We start from the raw sequence: 19,217 nt of genomic DNA, 5'->3' as shown, positions 1-19,217 counted from the left end.
AATGGGGCCATGCATAGTTGAGATGGACTGTATTGTCATAAGAGAGGCTCAGTATCAATTTGAAGTAAATCGGTGCAGAAATGAAGAAGTTAATGTAAAATAACATAAAAAAATGAGTGAAAATCTCTGACCCGGCCCCGCCTCAACCCCCATAACTTTTGACCCAGGGGTCAGATCAAAATTCCGTCACTGTCACCATCACACATATGCTCATAACTACCATGTTTGTAAGTTTCAAGGTTCTAGTGCTAATAGTGTAGGAGGAGCAGGTGGTCAGGACGGACAGACGCACATCACCACAATATCCCCACTTTTTGCTCCGAAAAACGTGCCGATAATCAGATACTGGAACACAATTTACAGTAGACTGGTTTAGATTTTCAATAAGACTAGGAGAGGGCCCCCATTTCTGGTAGACATTAATTCATATCACACAGGTCATGAGATATGTTTTATGTCTCCTTTTACACAGACAATATCTGACAAGCGTCTCTTGACAATAGGTCATTAATATAAATACCAGAAAACTAGTCATAAGGGGATAAACTTGTGCTCTAATTTTACCAGTTGTTCCAAATTGAGAATGCAGAACTTAAATTTGCTACTCTGTGAATAGTATGATAAAAATTCATCAGATATCAACCTTTTTGTATGCCACTGGAGATTCTGTGGATATACACTGTTATAAGTCAGGCCCCAGAGAGAGAGTAGAAACTACTCTCCCACTATCTTGTATCAATTACCTGTTAATTTAATGCAGTGATCAGCTTACCAGCAGGCAGTCAATGACAAGTAATAAATCACATGTAACGGGGCTGATAAGCTCAGGCCTATTGTTTCCTTGATACCTTGAATGCAGATAAAAAGTTCATTTATTGTCAAGTTTTTAGCAACTAATTTGAAGCTCTATTTAAAGTAATGAAGTTATTTTAAGTGTGGACTTTGTCAAATTTTCAAGAGGGGTCCATATTGCACAAGATCCTTCTCAGAAATAAATGATCGTAAAGACTAATGCTGATCAGCAACAGTAAATGACACTTTGCCAAACCTAATAATAAGTGTATACCTCTGATAGTAATGCACTTTATTGCCATTATACATGTTATTAGAAGGTGACACGTGATATATCATATTAATAACGGTATCTACACATGTGCAGACATGTGATGTCACCAATGAACGCTTTTAATCCACCTTTGATATCGAATGCCTAGTTCTCTTTTTTTTTCAACAAGTTTCCTTTGATTTGATCGAAAAAAAAAGCAGAAATGAAATAAGGCAAAAACGGTGTGAATAGGTTTTATGTAACTCTGACATTCGGTATCCATAAGTTAGATTAATTAAATATATACCATTTCAAACGCGGAAATGCGGTCTTGACAAGAGCAAGTGGAAGCTTCAATGTGTAAAATTACCGAGATCACCCTTATGGAGCATTTATTTATTTAAAAAACTGGAAATGTTATGTTAGAAATAACTACGCATTATTAAATATGAATTATATCACGTGTGCTTGTAGAATAATAGAGAAGATTGGTACCAACTTTGCGTAACTTAACAAAATCCCCGTTATAAATCGAGTTTTGTGTGAGTCAGAAACAAGTGAAAACGATTATATGTTTCTATTTTAATTGAATTGAATCGATAAATGCCACATAATAAGATTTATTATTACTGATATAACCAATAAATGCCGAACTTGGGAGAAGTCGGTACCTGCGCCAGCGTCTGATACAGGTAGCTTTACTGAATTCCCCTTCATACAGTGCTACTTTATATATGACAATGACCAAACTTATTGTGCTGTCTTGCACTTTCAATTATAGTGATTGATAAATGTCCCATCAGCAATGTTTAATATTATTAATATCACTTTTATACGTAATAACATGTGGGATTTTGGTACACTCGGTGTCAGAAAGCGTGTAAAACTTCACCGAAATCCCAGTTTAAAGCGCTATTTCGTGTCAAATACAGGAGTGGAAATGTTTCGTAAATAACATGGGTAAATGCCTTGAAGAAGTGTTAATTTATTGCTAATACCAACATCACACGTAATAACAGGTTCGATTTCGGTCAGCGCCAAGCGTTTGAGAGCGTTATTCATGTACCGAAAAAACCCGTTATAATTAGCTGATGTTCTCTATAAACGTATATTTTTTGCATTCGCAGAATAACTAAATGACACAAACCCCTTATACAAGTGTCATAATTATGCTGTCAAAAAGTCCATAAAAATCATCCGGAATATCGCGTAAATCTATATGCAATCTATAGGCAAAGAAGCCATTTTGATGTTAGCTTGTCTAGGTTTGCTACCCGCTGAGCCACTTGATTAAGTGGGCGGAGTGATCATAGATAAGGCGTCATGTCAATTTGTTCTTTTTATGCAGTCAGCATGCTGATTTTTATACGAAATTAAATTCCAGACAGATGTATATATGTGTTTATCTCTATATTGATACCACTGTATAGCAATTGCTGTGCCCTGCAAAGGGCGGTAAACAAGGGGTTAGGCATCAAGCAACTGTCAGAAATAATGAGGTACCTGCTGTGGCTAATGGTTATTTCAATGGTCTGCGGTAATTGAATTACATGCAACAAAATGTGTGAAAAGTGGACAGCACAAGAATTTGGGGCCTTACTCTAAACTGTATAGTAATTTACTTTGAATTAACCATTTCCCACTCAGAGCCATAGTAGAAATAGCAATGTGCAAACAGCACCTGCGAGTAACCTGCAGTGTCTTCAGGTTTTATGCTGTTTGCTTCTCATCAGTATCTAAGGGTTGGAAATGAAGCCTTAAAAACGTGAATCTAGTAAGAAAGGTCTCTAATTAAATTTAACTTTCTAATTGACTACAAATGCGTCTGAAAAGTATCTACCTGGTAAAGGCTTAACCCTTTGCATGCTGGGAAATTTGTTGTCTGCAAAAATGTCGTCTGCTGAATTTCTAAAATTAGCATTTTCTTCAATTTTTTTTTTCAATAATACTATCAGAATAGCAAACAGTTTGGATCCTGATGAGACGCCATGTTCTGTGGCGTCTCATCTGGATCCAAACTGTTTGCAAAGGCTATCAAAATTCGGTTCCAGCACTGAAAGGGTTAACCGTTATTGTTATTGTGGATCTTTATGCTGTTGATTACCTAATCCACCTTTTTCTTAAAATCTCTCTTCCCCTTAACTTTTTGGGGGAAGAGTTAAAATGTGCATGCCAGCATCACCCCTTTTAGTCAACAGTGTTAAAGCATGTTGTTTTTTTAATAGCCAATAAAACTACTAATACATGTAATAACAATAAGTGTTTATAAAACAGTAGATGGATATATTTTGTAAGCAATGAAGATCTAGTCCTTTTAAAACAGGCTGTTTAAAGTTTGTTGAAAGGTAATAATTTTTATGAAAGATGATTTAGCTTCAATTGTTTTGTGTTTGTAAAGGGTCCAATTGATATGCATTTACTGTTGTACTAGCTCAAGAAGACCACCAAGGTTTGACATTAATTTATGTTTTTTATGGAACAATATAGAGGTTATAATAACAATAATCACATTGAATACAAACTGTTAACAGGGCACATCTAGTTCATCGCCTGTCTGTTTGCTTTTCTGGAAGTGCATTCAAGAATTGTATACTTGACACAACAGGTTTCTATGACCTGATTGCCTCTAAGTATGTGTGTTTGCAAACCATGCAAAATGTTGCATTGGTAAGGAAAACAAATGCAAATAGCGTAGTCGTAGTCTTAACGGATGATTATGTTGACATGACAATTCCCTATGATCAGGAAAAGATTAGCATATACAGAGCTGTCTTTCACCAAGCCAGACCTACAATCATCCAATAATCCCCCTGATGGTCTCAGCTTTTATTGTCTACTTAGCCTGTAAATTGCTTCTCAGCCTTATGACTGCAATCTTATTGCTTCCTTAACCTTATAAATTTAAAGCTAGTTTTTCTCAGTTATGTCAGTCAGTAGTTAATTTAACATGTTGGTGGCTGTATAATGGCAGGCAAATATGTGTGAAGACGGAGAACCTAAAAAGAAAAGAAAATTGAATCATGCAAATGAGGTTTGTGTTTCTCACGCATCACCTGTAGCGCCAATGTGCTGACTTTTAATACTTCTCAGAGGAGTTACAGCATAATAATACTTGAAGAAATAAAACTGATCAAAAAGATTCTATGAGAAAAATCATTATTGTTATGCGTACAATATCTGAATTTTTAGTTCACTCAAGAAGGAACATAATTTGATGAAAAGCTCAAACCCTTTACTATATACTGTTCACATCATAAAGATTAAAAATCCAGTCTTATAAAGTTTATGCATTTTTAACTTACATGTACACGAATTGTCACCGTATGCCTGGCATTGATCTGTGTGTAGTGTGCGTTTACAAGTTTAGCTTGTTACACGCTAGAGGCCACTTTTTAATCCAAACTTGATGAATCTTCGTCAGAATGTTTATCGAGATTATATCTAAGCATAGTAGGAATCTGGGTCATGTGCGTCCTGTCATTGATGTCTCAACATCTGGGTTGAATCTGGGTCATGTGCGTCCTGTCATTGATGTCTCAATATCTGGGTTGAATCTGGGTCATGTGCGTCCTGTCATTGATGTCTCAACATCTGGGTTGAATCTGGGTCATGTGTGTCCTGTCATTGATGTCTCAACATCTGGGTTGAATCTGGGTCATGTGAGACCAAGAACTAGGCCGCTATTACAAATCTTTGGTATCACATCCTAGGAAAACCTTGTTACAACTCTAGAGGCTAAATTTATAAATCAAGTTTGATAGAATATGGTCAGAATGTTTATCTTGACACTTTCTAGTCAGATTTTAAATCTGGATAACCTAGGTCAATAACTAGGTCACAAGGTCAAATCTGATAAAAATCTTTTTGACGCAAGAGACCATATTAATGACTCGATCTTGATAAAACTTTGTCAGAATTTGTATCTTTATAAATTAAGGGCCATGTTCAAATCTAGGTTTTGGCCCTGTTGTTTTGATGTAAGTTTGCTATATTTTGAATCATATTGAACGATGTTTGTAGAATCCATTTTTTGCGTAATATCAGGAGTCATGGTTGCAAATTGCCTATTTCTTGGTCTCACATGACCCATATTCAAATTACCTTGCGTATGTTAGAAGCCAAATAAATTATTGTTCTGATAATGTTTTGATAATGTCTCCAGTCTTGAAGCAAACAATTAATTCTATTTTCTTGTAAGTTTAGATTATTTGTATTAATGTGAAAAGTTCTTCCAATCTAAAAAGATGTAAAATGATAGTTTTGCATTTGCTTGTAATTTGTGAGTAACTTGCAGTCTTTTCAGGTTTTATGCTGTTTACTGCTCATCAGTATCAAATGGTAATAAATGATGCCTTTGTCTTTAAAATTTTAATCTAGAAAGAAAGGTCTTTAATTAAATTTGACTTTCTAAAGGACTACTAACACGTCAAAATACGTATCTAAGTGGTATAGGATTGAATGTCAGTCTATTAATGGCATGGATTATTCTGAAAGATAAGATCTTTAAATGGAAATAAATAATTGAAAATAAGAATGTTACTGTGTGAGTTTGCAAACTGACTACTGTGAATTTCATGAATAAAATAGCTCTGAATTCTGATGATATCTGGCTGATATTTTATTTATTTAGATTGGGGATGGTGCACTTTCTTTTGCATTAAAAATTATGGAGCTCCATCAATTTTGGTTTTTAATTGTTTCTTTATAAGCCACTCCATATTGCAATAAAGGACTTTGACATTTTAAAAAGCATCCTCGTGTATGTTTGCAGTCCGGATATGTTTACCTCAGTTAATGGAAGGCTATAAACAAACTCTTAAGGAGCATTCTTTATGCCTTAGGATTATTCACATAATTTTATTCATCTGTTAAAAGCAGAACATATAGCTAAGGCATTGAGATGCTCTTGTCACATTGAATTATGCATTAGGAATGTGAAGCCCTCTGTGGCTTCAATAAAACAAATCAACATCGCCTGAGCGGAGCAGTAAACTACGAGTCTTGTTCGGAGAAAACTGGGCTTTATTTGAACGTTTGTGTAAAGTGTCAGCCATTTGTGTTACCCATGAGTATGCACAGGCTAATCATGATAACTCTTTCTGTCTAGGCTGGATGTTTGTTTAAAAGATTTTTGCACAGGCTAATCTGGGACAATACTTTATGCACATGCATTTAGCCCAGTTTTCACAGGATGAACCTCAATTATGACTACTTGTCAGACCAGGGATATGTGGAGCCTTGTTAGTCCCCTACCGGTTTCACCGGAGGGGACTTCTGGTTTTGTCTCTGTCCGTTACACTTTTCTGGATCCTGTGATAACTTTAAAAGTTTTTAATATTTTTTCATGAAACTTGGAACATGGATAGATGGCAATATGGACATTATGCACATCATTTCATTTCGTTCCTACGTCAAAAATTATGGTTGCTATGGCAACAAATAGACTAGAAATACTGCTGAAAATGGTGGTTTTTCTGGATCCTGCGAAAACTTTTAAAGTTCTAAATATTTTTTCATGAAACTTGAAACATGGATAGATGGCAATATGGACATTATGCACGTCATATCATTTCGTTCCGATATAAAAAATTCTGGTTTCTATGGCAACAAATAGACTAGACATACTGCTGAAAATGGTGGTTTTCTGGATCCTGCGATAACTTTTAAAGTTCTTAATATTTTTTCATGTAACTTGAAACATGGATAGATGGCAATATGGACATTATGCACGTCATTTCATTTTGTTCCGACGTCAAAAATTCTGGTTGCTATGGCAACAAATAGACTAGAAATGCTGCTGAAAATGGTGGTTTTCTGGATCCTTTTAAAGTTCTTAATATTTTTTCATGAAACTTGAAACATGGATAGATGGCAATATGGACATTATGCTTGTCATTTCATTTTGTTCCTAAATAAAAAAATTTGGTTGCTATGGCAACAAATATATATATATAAAAATCTGGAATTTCTGACAATGGTGGAGCCGGTAGGGGACTTATATTGCTTGACAATAGTCTTGTTATTTACTGCCACTGGAAGAGATTGAAAACAGCGTCACTTTGGGAATAAACCCTCATTGCACTGAACTGATGCATAACTACTTTCAGTTGAATTTCTGGCTTGTTGATTGAATGGAAAACTTATCTGATTATTATAAACGTTGGCTTGCATTATTCATATGATCTGTCACTATCACTTAAAATCACATGTAGCAAAACATGTTCTGTTACATTATTATATAAGAAACTTTCTTTAGCTATGACTGTGTATATGCTATAAAAAAATATTACTCTTGAGTCGTGGTAAATTTTCATAAAGATGTCACATTACAAATATTTTTTGGCTCACCTGAGCACAACGTGCTCATGGTGAGCTTTTGTGATCGCCGTTTGTCCGTAGTCCGTTGTCCGTCGTGCGTTGTGCATTTGCCTTGTTCACTCTCTATTGTCCAATCTTTATGAAATTTGGTCAGAAGATTGGTTTCAATGATATCTTGGATGAGTTCGAAATTGGTTACGTTTGCTTGAAAAACATGGCTGCCAAGGGGCGGGGCATTTTTCCTTATATGGCTATATATGGCTATAGCAAAATCTGGTTAACACTCTAGTTTAAGTATTTGACCATCTATCATTATAATCATAATTATTAACCTTTTGTCTTTATAGTTGTTGATTTTTTTTTTCAAATATTTATCATCTGTTTACATCAAAATAATATATATTGTGTTGATAATGTCAAACCGCCATCTTGAAAATATTGGCTCCTCATGAGCTGTGGATTCTGATTGGCTGTCCCAATTTCAAGCTTTGCATGCCATAAATAAACTTAAAACTGACATTTCAGGGGTGGTTGATTTCTTGTAAAAAAATGTCAACTGACAATTTAGTATGGAAAATACTCATAAATAAGCGACTTTGTTTACTTAGAAACAGTATATGAGCAAAACACTAAGGAGAAAATCTTTGATATGAACGTTTTGAGTTATAATGAATTAAAATATTTACCCGTTTTGTCGCATTTTTTATCAGCAAATCGATGGTGACTGTGTCAAAGCTATTTTCTGTAACAAACTGCATCATGTGTGAACGTGTTATCAAGGTATTATTCTCTATCGCTAAACTACGATTCAAAAAGAACCCACCACTCATCAAAAACTTACCATACTAAGTGTGGTATGCTCTGCGCTTCCACAGCCTTAGCCTCACCTTAAATTTTTCCCTTACTGTATTTCAATACTAGGTCTAGTATATTATGTTTCCATACTTAGCTCATGATTTTTATTTCCATATTTAGCTTAATAAAATATAATGTTGTCATACTCTAGAAGCTGGTAGGTAAGTTTTTCATACTTAGCCTTTTATCGTGTATTTCCATACTAATTATCTTTATGCCCTGTTTTCAGTCCGGGAAGCCAAAAATCTGATCCCTATGGATCCTAACGGCCTTGCGGACCCATTTGTGAAGGTGAAGATCATACCCAGTGAAGAGCACAAGATTAAACTGAAGACGAAAACTATCAAGGCCACACTGAACCCCACATGGGATGAGAAATTCCAATTGTAAGAGTCCAATATAAATTTAAATAGTAAGAGTCCAATATGATCACAAATAGTTAAGAGTCCAATATGTTCACAAATAGTTAAGAGTCCAATATGATCACAAATAGTTAGAGTCCAATATGATCACGCATAGTAAGAATCCAATATGATCTTAAATAGTAAAAGTAACAAATAGTGAGAGCCCAATATAATCACAAAAAGTAAGCGTCCAATATTATATAGTAAAAGTCCAATATGATCACAAATAGTGAGAGTCCAATATAATCTTAAATAGTTTAAGTCCAATATGATCACAAATAGTGAAAGTGCAATAAAATCACAAATAGTAAGAGTCCAATATGATCGTAAATAGTAAAAGTCCAATATGATCACAAATAGTTAGAGTCCAATATCATCACAAATAGTAAGGGTCAGTATATGAATTTAAGTAATAATAGTCCAATTTGATCACAAATAGTTAAGAGTCCAATATGATCACAAATAGTAAAAGTCAAACATGATCACAATAGTTAGAGTCCAATACGATCTCAAATAGTAAGAGTCCAATATGATCACAAATAGTAAAAGTCCAATATGATCACAATAGTTAAGAGTCCAATACAATCACAAATAGTAAGAGTCCAATATGATCACAAATAGTAAAAGTCCAAGATGATCAGACATAGAGTCTAATATTAACACAAATAGTAAGAGTCCAATATCATCACAAATAGTAAGAGTCAAATATAATCACAGATAGTTAGGGTCCAATATGATCTCACATTTTAATAGTTCAATTTAATCACAAATAGTAAGAGTCCAATATGATCACATATAGCTGTAGTGCAATTTAAACACAAGAGTCTAGTTATATTATGACAAATAGGAAGAGTAAAAAAAATCAAAACTTGCAGAAGTTAAATATAATCACAAATAGTACAAGCCCAAAAAGTACAAGTCCAATAATAGTACAATAAGAGTCCAATAGAAAATAGCAAATGGTAAGAATTCATGATAAGAGTCCAATATAATCAAAGATTAATTGAAGATTAAATAATATAAACCTCCAATATAATAAAACATTCAAAAATTGTAGGAATAATATAACAGCATACTGTACATATTTAAAATGATAATAATTTTGACTGGTCTAATATGGTCACAAATAAGTCTCAAATATATTAACCTCTTGAATAAGTCAAATAAATCATTGTAATACATTTGAACTGTCCAATATGATCACAAATTGAGTCAATTATAATCATAGTGATGAATTTACAGAAGATATTCTGGTCCATCTACAATTTTTAACATCATGTTTGCTTACTGGCCATTCAAAGCTCACCTGAAATGATCACTCTCAAGTGGTCACAAGATGACATACCTATACGAACCTCATTTTGGGAAAACTAGGTTTAATGCATGTGCGTAAAGTGTTGTCACAGATTAGCTTATGCAGTCTGCACAGGCTAATCAGAGTGTATAACATTGTAAAGGGGTCCTCTTCTTTTCTAATCCTGTGTTTTGGTTTGACACTTGCCACACCCCATTACACAGGTGAGTAGTCTAGTACATTCATGCCCTCTTGTTGGGTTAAGACAATCATTATAAGTCTTTTGGTATGTGCCAAACTATCTGTATTTTTATGGCAATAGTTCAAGTACTTTTGTACATTTGCATATTCAGTGGTGTCATTATGATTGCCAGAGAATCATAACTTGAGATAGCCAAATATTAATATCTTTTAGCATATCATTGATTCTTACAAGATTTCCTTATGTAGACTGTCGCAGATGCCCGGTTATTCCTTCCTCTTATACTTCTGTTCACATATTATCTTCTCAATTCTAAGATTTATGTTACTTGCAACAGTTGACACTGTGGATTTGATTAATTGTGCAAGGGAAGACAGTTGTAAATTTAACCTGCCTGGCCTTTATGCTATTTTCTATATTCTTCTACTTATAGGAAATGTGTTCTGCTGTCTAAATTAGATGTTTTCTCATTTCATTCCAATACGCAGACAATAAACTCCTCTTTATTACCAAAAGGTCCAAAATATCAGCCTTACTTGTGGAAAACAAGTTTTAATGCATGACTGTGCATAAAGGCTCATCCCAGATTAGCGTGTGCAGTCTGCAAGCCGCTTTTATGGTATTTTTCATTTACATTAAAAGTCATCTTAGCGAATATTCAGTTTAAACAGAAATGGTCATCCCGGAGACGTGTAATACACACATGCATTGAATGGTGTTTTCTCAGGGCGACCTCATATCAAATAAGATATACCATAGCATAGATTACAAACTTGAAGGTATGTGACACATGTTGTTCTTATGAAGGTTTTCATTTGGCTACGATTATGAAAAAAAAGATTAAATGAAATCTTCAAAAGGGGTAATAAATGAAAACTTTCTTAAGAGAAAATATAGTAAACCATTAACAAGAGCAGCAGTTCACACTTAATTTTTTTCTTTGTTACTTAGTTACCGACCTGCATATTGGAGCTTGAAAGGTTTGAAGAATACAACAACAAAAAAGGTCAATTTAAATGCCTGTATTCCTGTTATCTCTTTGTCTGACCTGATATCAAGAGAATAAAGTTCAGTATTCCATGTACGCCCATGTCGCCACCATCTTTATTGCCGGAAGGCTGGGGAGTGATATTTACCTTAGTCATGCAATTTTTCCATCAAGAACAGGTTTCAATAATGCAATTCAACAATAAATTCACATGCTTGTTCATCGTTTGTATTATTATGTTGTACAAGCATTAAATGCATTTGATGCCATGTATCTGTTGGTTAGGTGTCACAGAGATTGAACCCACTGTCTTTATTTAATTGTTGAAAATCGAGAGTTGAATATGAAACTTCAATCAATCAACTTCAAGAGTATGGTCTTCGGGTGTGATCAAAATAAATTAGCAAAAATTGGATGAATAATTTTGCTTATACACTGTACTCAGTTTTGCACCTGCTTGAAACAAGCAATTAGGTTATTAATATCTATAATGTTCTATTTAATCCTTTATTGTTTATATTGATGGTCAAATTTTTGTAACAAGACTCCTCTTATTTTTTTTTAATAAGTAAATAAATGAGCCTTGTTCTGGAAAAACTGGGCTTAATGCATGTGCTATAAATGTCATACCAAATTAGCCTGTGCAGTCCAAACAGGCTTATCAGGAAACATTCTTTTCGGTTTTATGGAATTTTTCGTTTAACCCTTTCAGTGCTGGAACCGAATTTTGAAGGCCTTTGCAAACAGTTTGGATCCAGATGGTCTCATCAGGATCCAAAATGTTTGCTATTCTGATAGTATTATTGAAAAAATATTGAAGAAAATGTTAATTTTTAGAAATTCAGCAGACAACATTTTAGCGGACGAAAACTTTCCCAGCATGCAAAGGGTTAAATCAAGTCTCTTTTAAACACAAATCTGGGTAAGACAAGAAGATTTGTCCTTGATGAGCCTGTGCAGGCTGGCTTATCTGGAATGATACTACGTACATGAATTAAGCCCCTTTTTACCAAAGCACTGCTCAAATTAAACAAACTATTTCCAGTGACCTAGCAGCAGACGACTTCGCAAAGCGCGTGTCTCTGGAGATCTGGGACTGGGACCGCACGTCTCGTAACGATTTCATGGGCTCGCTGTCGTTTGGCATCTCTGAGATCATGAAGGAGCCTGCAGAGGGCTGGTTCAAGCTGCTCAGTCAGGAGGAGGGGGAGTTCTACGGGGTACCTGTCGTAGACGACGTCAGCGCCAATATACAGATGTGTCGCTCAAGAATGGAGGTATTCATAGAGGAAACCTAAAATATTTAGCCTTGTTCTGAGAAAACTGGGCATAATGCATGTGAGTTGAGTATTGTCCAGATTAATTGAGTCATGTTCTGAGAAAACTGGGCTCAGTGCATGTGAGTTGAGTGTTGTCCAGATTAATTGAGTCATGTTCTGAGAAAACTGGGCATAATGCATGTGCGTAAAGTGTCGTTCCAGATTAGCCTGTGCAATCCGCACAGGATAATCTGGGACAACACTTTCCGCTTTTATGATATTTTTAGTTAAAATGAAGTCTCTTCTTAGCAAAAATCCAATTTAGGCGGAAAGTGTTGTCCCAGATTAGATTGTGCAGACTGCACAGGCTAATCTTGGACGACACTTTACGCACATGTATTAAATCATCTTTTCACAGAGCACGGCCCATATTGTCTGCATAGTGATAACAAATGTGTTACTTTTCAGGCATTGTAATGGTTTTATGTGAAATGATTTTAAAATGTTTTGGACATTTCTGGGTGTTTTGAGCTTGCAATCAAGTACACTTGGAGGATATTCTAATAAACATCAAGTGTGTTTCAGATGCTTGTATGACACCAAGTAACTATGAGACAGTAGGTCACAAAGTGTAATTCAACACCTATTTAACTCACATCAGACTCGTTAATTATTAAGTGAATAAAAAAAAAAATTATATGAGATAGTCAATATATAATTTTTAGAAATCATACTAAGGCGAACAAACAAAGTAGTGCATTGGAGATGAAAATAATAAGCACTTCCACCAGTTTCTCATTCCAGCATATCAATACAGCCTGGTGCCCGTGTTGTGTTTCAGGAAACAAAGATTGACAAGCGTCCGACGCCCATGAATCTTCCCCAGAACGTGAGCAAGCAGGACAACGTGCGGGCCTCAGACTTCAACTTCCTCACCGTGCTGGGCAAGGGAAGCTTTGGCAAGGTGCGCAGGCTAGTTGAGTTTAGTTTGTAGTTTGTACCTATTATTTGAGCCCTTTAATTGACATCCGCACAGTCTGCTCATGAGTCCATGAAACCTTACGTGACTTTATAGTTGAAAGGGTAGCTACTGACCAGACAGTGTAAATGCATATGGTATAAGACCTGTTTTTGCAAAACGCTAGTCTTAAGGAAAATTAAGCATTTATTAGCTTGTTCAGATAAACGTCAAGTCAGGATTATACTATTTAATTCACGCAAAAAAGACATTCATGTGTTGTGTAGTTCAAAGTATTATTATGAAATATTTGATAATGCTTATATGAAAGATAATAAATTAGACTCATGATGGTCATTTTATGTAACTCTTGAAAATCTGTCTTTTTCTATTCCTTTTGTCATGTGCAGGAATAACTTCATGTTGTTCTTTTGTTGCAATAGAAAAAGCAACAATGGCCAGCATATGCAGGGCACAATTTTATTTTGTTATGCTCCCCCAAAATTTATTTTGGGGTGCACATGAGCATAATTATAGTCGCCGCTTCGTCTGTCTGTGCGTGTGTCTGTCCGTCCGTGCACAATTCTTGTCCGGGCTATTTCTCAGCAACTAATGACCGGAATTCAATGAAACTTTATGGGAAGCTTCACTACCAAAAGGAGATGTGCATATTATCAGCCGGTTCTCGTAGGATGATTTTTCACAGAGTTATGGCCCTTTGAAATCCTTTTATCTGAATTTATAGTGCAATATTGTGACAAAAAAAAACCTTGGGGAGCATCACCCGTCTCCGACGGTTTCTTGTTTGTAATTTGCTTTTCAAATCGTGAATTCATGAGGAATGAAAGTGAATGTCTTAGTGTAACGAATGCCAGTTTTAATGCCCCGTTCTGAGAGGGAGGCATAAAGCAGAGTGGCGCCATTGAGCATTCACTTGTCCCTCTGTACATAAGTACCAGAGGTTTTACCTATATGAAGAGATCTATTCACATGAATGTGTTCCCATTTCCGCCTTTGTCAATGTGTTTCTCTTTATACACTGATGGACAGCCTGTTAATGGCTTCATCTGGATAAGCTTGGGGTTAATTGGAGCCTCGTTATTGAGTACCAGTGCTTGTAGAAATAATGAGGAGGTTGTCAAAGGTAACCAATGACATAAAGGATGCATTGACACATGATGTAAAGGCAGATTGAGCTGGGGCAGTAGCTTAATAAGAATGACTTTCATCATGGGAATGCAAGTTTTAAGGTCATGCCTACCTAGTGAATTGTTTGTATAACTCCATCATCTACCAATGCATTGCGGCATATATTTGCCTTTCTGTTGTTCATTTGTTTTTCTGTCTGTACAAAGTTTAACCAAAATGACACATTATTTATGACATCAATTACCTTTAGAATAATACTCTGATACTCGAGTAGATGATGTCTTTGAACACTTTCAACACACCCACATCAACTAACCTTATTTTGACCTTGACAATCACCTATTTTTGGACTAATTCAGTAGGTCCAAAGTCCTAGTTAACAAAAATTGGTCCAGTTCCTCTAACATAAATAATTGTTTCATCAAAGCTTGGATACTTGACTGGACATTATCTAAGAACATTCTAAACACGCCCACATCACCTGACCTCATTTTGACCTTTATATTTATTGTCCCTTACCGGTTTCACCGAAGGGGACTTATGGTTTGCGCTCTGTCCGTCAGTCCATCACACTTATCTGGATCCTGTGATAACTTTAAAAGTTCTTCATATTTTTTCATGAAACTTAAAACATGGATAGATGGCAATATGGAAATTATGCACACCATTTCATTTTGTTCCTACGTCAAAATGTCTGGTTGCTATGGCAACAAATAGACTAGAAATACTGCTGAACTTGAAAAGTTCTTCATATTTTTTCATGAAACTTGAAACATAGTTAGGTGGCAACATGGACATAATGCACTTCATTTATTTTTTCCTATGTCAAAAATTCTGGTTGCTATGGCAACAAATATAAAATAAATAAGACAATGGTGGAATTTCTGACAATGGTGGAGCTGGTAGGGGACATATATTGCTTGGCTATCTCTTGTTTAATTCTGGACTTTTATGCAAATAGGCCACTGAATCAATACTGTAAAGGCTTCTACTGGGGGCATTGGAGTTTTTTAAAGGCAGCATCTTGTTTCTTTTTTGTTGTTGTTAATTTTGTTTATGTACAAAGAGCATAATCCATAGAGTAGTGTTTTAGTTTCTCTCTCGTTTCCTTAAACAAGCGGACATATGTATACAAATGTATATGAGATTGAAAGACAAAGTATCCTGAATTCTGATGTATGAAATAACTTCTGTATTTTTTTCATTATATTTTGAAGCCCATAAATAAAAGCACTTATTAGTTTTACAATAAATTGAGTGCGATAAAAAATAACAGTCTGAAAACATACTTTTGTTCACATATTTGTTAAATATAGCAATCATTCAGTCATCAATAAGCATGGCTTGACCATGAAGGTAACTTGTTGCATGTCAACGCAATTGAAATATCTCTGACAGTTATTCTAACCAATTGAAATATCTCTGACAGTTATTCTAACCAATTGAAATATCTCTGACAGTTATTCTAACCAATTGAAATATCTCTGACAGTTATTCTAACCAATTGAAATATCTCTGACAGTTATTCTAACCAATTGAATCTATTACTCCTTCTGCCCTGAGTAGCCTGAGAATATTAGCAAACCTTACGTTTATTAGAAAATGGTGGCAGTATTAAAAATAACAGTACTGCATCACGCATCGCATTTTTTAGAAAGAATTCCGATTCACGCTAGAAAAGTCTATAAGATTAATGTATATTTGTCAGTCAATGTTTACTCATTTTCTTTTTTTTAAATCTTTCATGCGTCCTTAGGCCATGAATTTTGTGTTCCAGTTAAAGGGGCCTTTTCACGTTTAGTTAAAATTGACAAAATTAACAAAATTGTTTCAGATTCGCAAATTTTCGTTGTAGTTATTATATTTGTGATGAAACAGTAATACTTAACATTTACCATGCTCTAAAATTGTCCATTATATGAATATTTTGACAATTAAAAAACCTAAAAAATTATAAAGCATGGCATCGCAAAACGATTGAACAATTTGGAGAGTTCTGTTGTTGTCGTAACATTTTGTGAAACTACGAGGTTTGCTTATATTAAGTATAAAATACATCACTAATTGTATAAGCACGGATGGCCGGGTGGTCTAAGCAATAGACTTTTACTCCAGGGGTCAGTGGTTAGAGCCCAGTTGAGGGTTACTTTTTTTATGCCCGAGGTACTGTGGCATATAGCAGTTGAACTGTCTGTCAGTCCGTCTGTCAGTCCGTCAGTCTGTGCGTCTGTCCGAAAACTTTAACATTGGCCATAACTTTTGCAATATTGAAGATAGCAACTTGATATTTGGCATGCATGTGTATCTAATGCAGCTGCATATTTTGAGTGGTGAAAAGTCAAGGTCATCCTTCAAGGTCAAAAGTAAAAAAATACAATCAAAGGGAAGTAATAAGCTTTAAAAGGAAGATAATTTCTAAACCTGCCAAATGATATATTGAAATTATTTCAAAGCGGCGCAATAGGGGGCATTGTGTTTCTGACAAACACATCTCTTGTTTCTAAATTCTTTTATTATACGCCCACAAACGAAGTTTAGGGGGGTATATAGGAGTGAGCTTGTTGGTCGATTGGTCTGTCGGTCCGTATTACGTGTCCGCTCTCTAATTCAAGTTGTTTTCATCTGATCTTCACCAATTTTGGTCAGATGTTGTATTTAGATGATGTCTAGGTCAAGTTTTAATATGGGTCATGCTGGGTCAAAAACTAGGTCACAGGGTCACTTAAAGCGTTTTAAACATTGAGCATGGTGTCCGCTCTCTAATTCAAGTAGTTTTCATCTGAGCTTCACCAAACTTGGTCGGAAGTTATATCTAGATGATCTTAAGGCCAAGTTCTCACATGGGCCATGCCAGATCAAAAACTAGGTCACGGGGTCACTTAGTACGTTTTACACATTCAGCATAGTGTCTGCTCTCTCATTCAAGTAGTTTTCATCCATTCTTCACCACACTTAGTCAGAATTTGTATCTAGATGATGTGTAGGTCAAGTTCGAACATGGGCCATGCCGGGTCAAAAACTAGGTCACGGGTCACTTAGTGCGTTTTAAACATTGAGCATGGTGTCCGCTTTTTTTGTGAAGACAACATGCAAAAAGTTCTGTGTCAGTGCGGCATGTGGGGGTATTCGTCACGTCTGTGACAAAGCTCTAGTTTTATTCTTGTTTTTTTACTGGAGCTTTTGAGATCCAATGTTTACATTTATCAATATAAAGCATTTAATGACAAACTTCAATACATGCCAAAATCTGTGAAAAGGTCCCTTTAAAAACAGAGCATAATAAGATTTGTTGATGATGTAGAACACTGGTTAAGCTCATAGAATCTAAGGTCATACAAACTTGTGTTTGTGAATTCAGGAAAGGTTGTCAACTCTCATGTATTCATGATGACATTCATGGTCTCCTGTTATTAAGTTTGACCTGAACATATCCTGAAAGCAATTTTATGTTCAGATTAACACTGTAACTATTTAATTGCATCCAAAAATCGTTATTGCTTTCATGTATGGTAATGAATGTTGGAAAATCTGATAAGTTTAACTCTGTGAGACATCATGAATTATTGATTTTCAGTCGTGACAACAAAAATTATATGTACATGGAAGCCAATTTCTTTAAAGAAAAATAGGCACACAACAAAAGTTTTCTTACTATAATGTCCAGCAAAAAAATATGTTGTTTTAATGAAAAGGAAAGGGACAGTGTTAAAACTGTTAAATCAATGGTCAACCTGAAATTGTTTATCTTCTTAGCATGTCCAACATAAAGCATGCAACAAAACAATATTGCTTTATGTAAGTATGAAGATAAGCTGAAAAGATTGAATTACAAATAGTTCTGCACAATATTTGATTTTAATAATCATTTAAAATTGATAAATATTATTTAATTGAAGGTTTTATTTGTAATTATTGGGTAAAAGGGAATTATGCCATTTAAAAAATGGCACAGGGTAATGGTTTCTAAGCATTTTGTACTAACAATACACATACAGTTGGGTATAATAGAAATGGAAGAAAAAGGTGAACATTTATATGAGCCTTGCTTTTGGCTTAACCCTTTGCATGCTGGGAAATTTGTCGTCTGCTAAAATGTCTTCTGCTGAATTTCTAAAATTAGCATTTTCTTCGAGTTTTTTCAAAGAATCAGAATAGCAAACAGTTTGGATCCTGATGAGACGCCACATTCTGTGGCGTCTCATCTGGATCCAAACTGTTTGCATAGGCCTTCAAAATTCGGTTCCAGCGCTGAAAGGGTTAAGTGTTGTCCCAGTGTGCTGTTTACAGAGGCAAATCAGGGAAAACATTTTGCGGCTAAACTGGATTTGTGCGAAGATGAGATTTTCATTATATGAGAAATACAATGAAAGCAGTAAGTGGTGTCCCCAATTAGCCTGCATGGGCTGCACAGGCTAATCTAGGATGACACTTTATGCACATGCACTAAGCCTCATTTTTCCATAGTGCAGATCATAAATAGACAGTAAAAACATAATTTTGTACTGCCTGGAGTGTACAAGAAAAGGTGGGGACATAATGAATAATATGAATTAAATTATTATACCCACACAAACGAAGTTTAGGGGGTATATACGAGTGAACTTGTCGGTATGTCGGTCGGGATGTATTAAGTGTCCACTCTCTAATTCAAGTTGTTTTCATCTGATTTTCACCAAACTTGGTCAGATGTTGTATCTAGATAATGTCTAGGTCAAGTTCAAATATGGGTCATGCCGGGTCAAAAA

At 35.2% G+C, this 19,217-nt stretch overlaps 1 protein-coding gene across 4 annotated transcripts in view; it reads left to right on the top strand.

Moving 5' to 3' along the window:
• Positions 1-19,217, top strand: part of LOC127850125 (calcium-dependent protein kinase C-like) — a 160,061-nt gene that overhangs the window by 87,234 nt on the left and 53,610 nt on the right. For all 4 annotated transcript variants that reach the window (XM_052382912.1, XM_052382911.1, XM_052382915.1 and 1 more), the window contains 3 exons: positions 8,448-8,604; positions 12,152-12,383; positions 13,207-13,329. In XM_052382912.1, coding sequence (XP_052238872.1) covers positions 8,448-8,604; positions 12,152-12,383; positions 13,207-13,329 — 512 coding nt within the window. The remainder of the gene's footprint in view (positions 1-8,447; positions 8,605-12,151; positions 12,384-13,206; positions 13,330-19,217) is intronic.

The sequence above is a fragment of the Dreissena polymorpha genome, chromosome 11, assembly GCF_020536995.1.
Source record: "Dreissena polymorpha isolate Duluth1 chromosome 11, UMN_Dpol_1.0, whole genome shotgun sequence".
NCBI classification, from domain to species: Eukaryota; Metazoa; Mollusca; class Bivalvia; order Myida; family Dreissenidae; genus Dreissena; species Dreissena polymorpha.
Note: the sequence above shows the minus strand (reverse complement) of the source record. Positions and strands in the feature narration are given on the sequence as shown.